Here is an 8,013-nt window from a genome sequence, read left to right on the forward strand (position 1 = left end):
TCCCAACTACTTGTAGTCTCTTCCTGTTTCTAGACAGACTTCTCCATTTCGAGTTCTCTGTAGCCTTTTGACTCTCCTAATGCAAATATTTATATATTTTATTTTGTTCCAATTAAGTGCGCATTAGAATCATAGAATGGCCAGGGTTGGAAGGGACCTTAAGGATGATTTCATTCCAGTCCCCTGCCATGGGCAGGGACACTTTCCACTATCTCAGGTTGCTCCAAGCTTTGTCCAGCTTGGCCTTGAGTGCTTCCAGGGATGGGACAGCTACAGATTCTCTGGGCAACCTCTTCTAGTGTGTCATCACTCACAGGGAAGAATTTCTTCCTGTTATCTAAACCTACCCTCTCTCAGTTTGAAGGCATTTCCCCCTTGTCCAGGCTTTAACTGTATTTCTGTGATGGTGTTTTCTGCACCTGTATTCCAGGTGCTGGATCTGCTCCTTCTATGGAGGTTGTTTCAGTTCATGGAAGGAGCAGGGGGCAAAGGGAAGTTAAGGCAGTCTGGTGCCAAAGTTTTCTTTCTGCTTTTTGTTGTTTTCTTCTTCATAACTTTCTTGCCACTTGCTATTTTTTGGTTTGAATTTCAGCTAATCCTGCCAAGTTCACATGATTAACGTACTTTGTGGTCTTGGAAGATTGAATTTACAACTAAAAGCATCAACTGCAGTTCTGCTATACTAAGCTATTGTAATATCCAGTGGAAGACACATCATTTCACTTGCTATAGCATCAGTACACTTGCTGTTGCCTATTTGGCTCTTCTTTGCCTGTAGTATTCCAGACTTTTTCCTTTATTTATTTCCTTGTTGATTTTCTTCAGAAAGATCACAATTGCTTCCATTTCTCAGCAGCAGAGAGATTGAACTGGAATAGATGTTTGTACTTAGAAAGTAAATTAACTTAAAGAAAGTGAAGGGAAGAGTAAATACCAGTGCAGAATTGGCTGTGGATGACTGCCTGTTTAAACACGGTTTCCAAGGATTTTGTCAATTCCATAGGTGTGCAAACCAGGATGTTATCTGAGGTAAGCTGTTTGCTCAGTTAAGGATGTCAATACCTGACTTCAGATGTTATAAGAGAGGCACAAATTTAAAGTGCAGGGCAGGAAGAATTTATGATGACTTTCCAGAAGACAAGTTTAATCAGGATCGTTATGTACCTTTGCACGATGACTAGGCACAGTGAGGTAGAGAAGAGTTACTCAAAGCACAGATACTTGTGTTTAAGCATCTTGGCAGCTTAGGGGGTAGGATTTCAGTCAAGGTCCTACTGACCTGGGTTTGATTTTCTGTAGTCAAAAATTTTGGGGTGGGGAGGAAAGTAGAAGCATGTTACAAAACACTTTAGTAAGAGTGTACTGGGAGACATGAACTTTGTCTTTGCTGTAACCTAAAGGGTGGTTTTTGTTAGCATTAGCCATTATGGACTACGAGGTAGTAATTTACAGATATATCAACATTTTGGTTTGCGTCTTGTGCTAAAAGAACCTGCATCATTCAAGGAAGTGGAAAATTGTTCACAGAGAGTAGTTAACATTTAATGGTCACTGCTGCTGCAGTCAGAAGAAAAAGAACACCCTAACCTTATTCCCTGAATCAATTTTACTCAAGACTGCAGATACTTTATTGTGTTCATATTGTTCATGTTTACTTTTGTTTCTTTAGAATTTATTACCTGTTTTCCTCCAAATTCATTTTCATTGACCCATCTCTTTATTATAGGGCATCTCAGAGATGATCATATAAAGTATCAAATGTGAAGCAAGAAGGAAATAAACCCTCCTAACTAAAGCTAAAAAGAGCTGTTATGGAGCTATTTTGTAAGTATGTAATAAGCCTTATTGTTCTTGTAAAAATAAAGTGAAAACCAATTGGAAATAAAATATAAAGACAAGTTTAAACCAGAAAAATAAATCTGTTATTAAATCTCAGAATTATAGTTTCATCTGCCTCCCGTGCACTTCTTGAAAGGTAAATTTGCAGCATATTACCTCATTAAACAACTGGTAGCTTATCTCAAGTTCAAGTTGTTAATTAATGATTGTAGACAGAAGTGCCAGAAGTAGATTTTTTACTACACAAAGTTAATATTTCTGATATGATTTCCAATTGGACAGCCCCTGATTTTACTGACGAATTTCATATGGGGTTTAACCTATTTTTGGAGGTAGTCCTATAATCTGGTGTGATTCTGTTACTTTGGGCTAGTTCTGCTCTATTCCAAATTCATTCTTTTTTCAGTTCTACAACTAACTGGCAAGTTACATGATTTCTCCGTGCTCTGTTGCCAACTTTCTAAGATGCCAGCTAACATCCTTTGAGATCTCTGGAAGACAAAGTTCTCTATTAGAGTTGAGTGGTGGTTTTTACTGCCATTTCTAATGGCAGAGACATATCACTGCTTTAATGTATGACTACATTCATAAATGCATTCCTAATATCTTTGAAAGAGAATATGCTGAGAACATTCCTTTGTAAGAATCTTTTTGTCTTAGTTCACCTTAAGCATTTGGGAGTAGGCTTATTCTTTCAGAAGAAATTAGGTCACTCCTAAAAGAAGTGATTTGAAAATAAATTTGCACAAGATAGCCTTTGTTTTTGCAACCAAATCATCTGAGAGGAATTCTGGGTAGTAACACCATTAGAAACAGGAAATTTCCTTTGGATCAAGACAATTGGATGTCGAGGTTTGGAAGTTGTTTGCCTCTGCAGGTAATAACACCAGAACAGTCATTTTCATCCAAAGCAATGACCTCTGAACGGGAGGGCTGCCTAGGCTGTGCTTTTAGATAACTGCTGTCCCTCGTACTGAGTCAGCAAGCTGGCTTTCTGGTATGCTGGACTTTATGCCTTCATATTCTATGGGCAAGCTCTTTCAAATCTGGATAGATGCTTAGATTCTCTGTCTTCAGGTCTAACCACGAAGGGCAAAGATTGCAGTAAGTAACATTAAAAGAAAAAATATTTTGACTTTGCTAAAAGGCTTACTGTGGAACAGATTTGAAGTGGCACTTTGCACCCCCAATGTAAATTCTTGTCTCTGACTCTCTGTCTGTAACATTTTTGTGTCTGACAACAGATAAAACACTGTTATTATATGTGTACAAGTTAAACTTCATGTTTCTGAGAGATGAAACAGCTGAAAAAATTAAACATATTTTCAAAGTAAAGGGGATAAAAATTACTGTTGACAAGTCTGTAACTAACTTGTAAGTATGTATCTTTCTCTACAGGTATGTTTGCAAAACAATAGGCCCCTCATTCAATAATTTTTCACTATTTCAAGCTGTGATTCCTTCCAGCCCCCCAAACACCTTTGTTCTTTAAGAAATAAATTATTTAGTTTTTACAAACATCCATTTCATTGATGGATTTGGGTTTGATGCAATTTCTTAGAACAGTTAAGTATGGGGATTTTTTTGTCTTCATGAATGTGCACATTTTTCCTCCATTTTCTAAGGGAAAAAGACAACACTTTGGCACAGTTAGAAACATGGTGACCCTTCTCTGCCTGTTTCAGTCCAGAAACTTGAACATATCCCAGCCCCCAGTGAACCCCTTGGCACTAGTTTGCCATTTTGAACTAATAGGTATTAAAGTAAGCGAAAGAGTTCTAAGAAGCAAAATCAGGTTAGGCAGCAGTGGTTTTTATGCAGTCTTCTATGGTGGTAGTTCTTACCCTAAGTCATCAGAGAAGTTTTGTTTGTTTTAAAATAATGTACTAGACATGGAGATAATTTCTATTTAATGTTGAATTTGCTGTTGAAACCATTTTAAAAATTTGTATGTTACCATCAGGTTAGTTTAAGCTTTCATCTCTTTAGCAAATGTCTGCTTATCTAAGTTGGAAACAGCTCCCCCCAGGATCAATAATTCTATTTATTTGTTCTTTTTTGCATAAACAAATACCCAATTATACATGGGTATTTATGCTTGAAAGCTTTTCTTGCCAGTAATTGGTGGTGTTGTCTTGAAGTCACCATGGCATTTTGAAAATCACTATTTTACAACCAATAAAAAACCATTTTAAAAATCACTTTAAAATGTTTAACAAAATTGCAATGACACACCTTTTCAAGTCAGTTACTTCATCTTCTCATCCTACTGAAGTCAATGTTTTAAAGATCTGTGTGACTGCAATCATAACTTCATCTAAACGTAGCCTGGTGTTATGGAATTGCTTCAGATATTCTTTGTATAATGCTAATTCTCCACTGTAGACCTTAAATTTGTAAAGGTGAGTGTTTACTTACAAGAAAGTTACTTGACCAATGACATTAATCTCTTAGCATTACAGGTAGTGAAAAGCTGTTGGATCCATGGAAAGTGGCTAGCTTTAATATGAGAAGGTGAGAAAAACACATGTGGGGGAAATACAGAAGTTTACAAATCTTCCTTTCAGCTACTAGAAACTTTAAAAACCAATGTGTTAGGTGATTGGTTTGTTCATTGCTCATTACTGGATATGGCAATTACAGTACTGAAATATCACCAAAATAACTTTTTTTTTTTTTTTTGGGGGGGTGGGGGGGTGGTGGTGGGAAGAGAGATGTAGATCTTAGAAAATGCACACCATTGTATGCATCCCTCTGCCTGTGTTTGAGATGGAGAAGTGGGTGCACAAAGGCTTAACTGGTTTAATGCTGCCTGCTTTTCTGCCAAGAGCACAGACCATTCTCCTCAGAGGACATAAAACAGCAAAGCACTATGTATTTTATTGTCTTGGATTTTATTGAAGGTTGGCTTTTAATGATTAACGGGTTTTTATAGAGTCAACGTTTAAAGTGAGGCAAAAGCAGCAGCCAGATGTTCAGCTGAGCAGCCTGTGGCTGCTCTATGGAAAAGCAAATTAATCATTGTTTCAGCTCTGCCCCTAGCCGACCTGGAGGCACCGTGACTGGGGCCTGCCCGTCTGCAGTCCGGGGGTCACCTTTGTCCGTAGACTCGGGAAGGGACTGTACAGCTCCCCGCCCGCTGCCTCAGCGGGGCTGGGGGAGAGCGGCGCTCCCGCGCCCTGTGAGGGGACCCCGCGGGCTGGGACAGGACGGAGGCCGAGCGGGCCGGGGCTGAGCCTCCCGCCCTTCCACACCGGCCCTTCCCTCCGGCGGGCCGCCCCGTCCGTCTGTCCATCCGTCCGACCCTCGGCTGAGCCGCAGCCTCGCGCCCGCCCGCGGGGCTTCTCCTTGGGGCCGCGCCGAGGCGTGAGCCCCTCAGGGGCCCAGGGGATCCTCTCCCGCTGTCCCCGAGGTGCCGTCGGCTGGAGTCGCCACGGAAGGCAGCAGGTGCTGGCCAGTCTCCGCGGCTGCCCCTCAGAGCCCCCGGCCGTACAGGGCCTTGTGGCGCAGGTACTCCTCGAGACACTGGATGGCCGCATCGTCCACCTCGGGGTCGAACTTGTTGGCCAAGAGATGGTGTTGCTGCAGCATCCAGGGCACGTCGCCCACCCCGTAGATGCAGATGGAGCGCTGGTGGCGGCCGGTGCAGGGCGGGTAGGGCGCGCCCTTGCTGATGTCACCCTCCAGGTACTCCCACTTGACCAGGCGGGGAAGGGCGTTCATGTCCGAGAGCTGGAACTTGTCGCTGAGGGGCGTGCCCCCCGGCACGCCCGGCATGCGGTTCAGGGTGGCCCAGACGTACTCGTCAGGGCTGTAGCTGTCCTTGGACCACTCGAGGAACTTTTGTGCTGTGGGGTTCTCGAAGACATACTGCACGAAGTCCCGTGTGACGGCGTTGTACGCGCTGCCCGTGAACATGGGGTAGTTGTGGGGTGGGGGCAGTTTCTTTTGGGCAGTGCGAGAGATGGTCTCGCCCACCTCGTAGTGGTACTCCCAGCGCTGCTGCTTGGCGGCCGAGGGCCTCTCCGACTCCACGGTGTTCTGGCCCTGCAGCACCTGCAGCACCCGGACTATTTCGGCGTTGGTCTTGATGGGGAAGTCAGTGCCGCAGGTATTGATGAGGTAACGCCATGGCACGGGGCTCTGCAGGAGGTCCTGCATGCAATTGAGGTCGGCCTGCAGCCGGGACCAGGCGGCATAGACCACGCTTTCCAGGCGGCTGGCCACGAAGACATTGGGGAAGCAGGCAGCAATGGCCCGCACGGCTTCCTGGAAGGCGGACGGGGATTTGCTGTCTACATGGACACAGTAAACATTCTGGGGGGCATAGATGGATCGCAGGAGTCGCTCAAACATGTCGATTTTGTGGTGGATGATCATGGAGTAGGCGATGGGGAACTCTTCCTCCTCCTGGCTGAGCGGGAACTCGATGTAGCGCCGGGTCTCCTTGAAGGCTCTGCAGTCCCTCGTAATGTTCAGGTACTCGCCGGGCGTCAGTGAAGCCCTTCTGTTCGCCACTTCCAGGTTGTTGAGCTGCGCCTTTTCGATGGCTGTGTGGTCCCCGCGGACGACCCCCGAGCAGTTGATGCTGCGGCTGGGGGAGAGCTCCAGCGCCCGGTAGAGGCGGGAGCGGTCGGCGGGGTCGGGGCGCGCGGTGCCGCGCAGCGCCAGGGCGGCGGCGAACAGCGCCAGCGGCCCGAGCAGCAGCGCCCAGCGCCGCCGCGCCGCCGGGGCCCGCTGCCACCGCTGCATCCCCACGCTGGGTCTGCCCTCGCCTCCTGGCTGCGCTGCCTTGAGGGAGCCGGAGCCGCTGCCGCCCGGGGCGGCCCGACAGCTGGGCACCTGCTGCCTCTCGGAGGTGAGGAAGCAGTGCCCGGGCGATCCCGGTGTGACCGCAGGTGAACAACAGTCCCCTCCCTCCCCGTGGCGTGGCTCTGTTTGGTTTTATCAACACTGGGGGTGGTTCTATAATCTTCTGTGTCTGTTTAAAAAACGATATTTCATCCTACCCCTGTCCATCACATAATGCAAGGAAAATTCCTCTAGAATTCAACCCTCTGTAATGCACCTTTTTGAAAGACTTTACTAGATTACTTTGGTGTCTAACCTGCTTTTCCAGTGTTCTGATTGATAGGGAGGATGTGTGCTAATGTCTTTATGAAAACTTCGATGGCAGAAGGTGTGGCTGTTAACGTCTCTACTAACTTCAAGCAACAGGTTTGTTACAGGAGTCCAGACAGTTTGACTCCTGAAGCAGACAAGAGTCTGCACAACCTGAACTTCTGTGGTATAGGTAACGTGTCAGAGACATATAGATATCCAGGCTTATAGGTAATAGGTAACCTAAACCCATGGTGAATCAGCTTGCTGCCTCTTTCCAGAGTTATTTGGATTAGTTATGTGAGAAATATCTAACCTGGCATGAGGCCTGTAAAATTAATTTGTAGGCCCACACCTAAAAATACTTAGGGTTGGCTCTGATCTTTCTTTAATTTTTTGGTTATGTAATAAAGTATTACTAAGCAAAATTAATGATACTCTCACTGACTGCTATTTAAGCAAAATTTTTCCTAGGTATACTTTGTATGCAATTTGCTGTCAAGTACATATCTTGTAGTAAGGTACAGTATCCTCTTGTGAACCACTGTATTCCACCTTTTTCATTTGTGCTCACATAAGGAATGTTTGTATTGGTGTCAAGTAGTAATGGCTCTTTTCAAAAGAACTGTTCTTTTTAAAATCAGTATTTCCTTTGAACTATGACAGAAATTGAGAAGAAATTACATTTCCATTTTCTTGGCTGTTCAGTTGGTGTTTTTTTTTTAAACTGTCTCTGCTGGTATTGTGATTCTTACCTAAAAAACATGGGATTGTGTTTGGCTTATAGTTTTGAGATTTATAGTTTTAAAATTACCAACAAACATTTGGAAAATTTCATGATAGCTTTCTCATTGTGTGTCTTCAGACACCAGAAGTTCAGTGTTCTTTTTATATGGAGTCTTTGGCACATACTCCAGAGGGGGAAAGTGAACAAAGCAAAGGTGGGAACGAGGAAGTATTGAGGTTTCAAAATAAATAAACCTTACCCAAATATAAGTATATTGTGTATGTACACTTTATCTGTGAAACTTTAACATGATGAACATGATCTTGTGCAGGTTCTGCTTTTTGAAA

General features: G+C 44.3%; 1 protein-coding gene and 1 long non-coding RNA gene across 2 annotated transcripts; one reads left to right on the top strand and one right to left on the bottom strand.

Moving 5' to 3' along the window:
* The first annotated feature begins 525 nt into the window (after window positions 1-525).
* Window positions 526-1,947, top strand: LOC128813291 (uncharacterized). Its single transcript, XR_008438989.1, has 2 exons — window positions 526-1,029; window positions 1,727-1,947. It is a non-coding gene; the product is annotated as an uncharacterized LOC128813291 (long non-coding RNA).
* Window positions 1,948-4,736: 2,789 nt separating this feature from the next.
* On the bottom strand, window positions 4,737-6,591 carry GCNT3 (glucosaminyl (N-acetyl) transferase 3, mucin type). The gene has a single exon (XM_053988284.1). It carries the CDS (start codon window positions 6,589-6,591, stop codon window positions 5,314-5,316), a length of 1,278 nt encoding a protein of 425 aa, XP_053844259.1. The 3' UTR covers window positions 4,737-5,313.
* Window positions 6,592-8,013: the final 1,422 nt, after the last annotated feature.

This window comes from Vidua macroura, chromosome 12 (assembly GCF_024509145.1).
Source record: "Vidua macroura isolate BioBank_ID:100142 chromosome 12, ASM2450914v1, whole genome shotgun sequence".
NCBI lineage: Eukaryota > Metazoa > Chordata > Aves > Passeriformes > Viduidae > Vidua > Vidua macroura.

What these genes read in the sequence shown, in the direction of transcription:
- GCNT3 (XM_053988284.1), bottom strand. Translation starts at nt 6,591, where the DNA reads ATGCAGCGGTGGCAGCGGGCCCCGGCGGCGCGGCGGCGCTGGGCGCTG.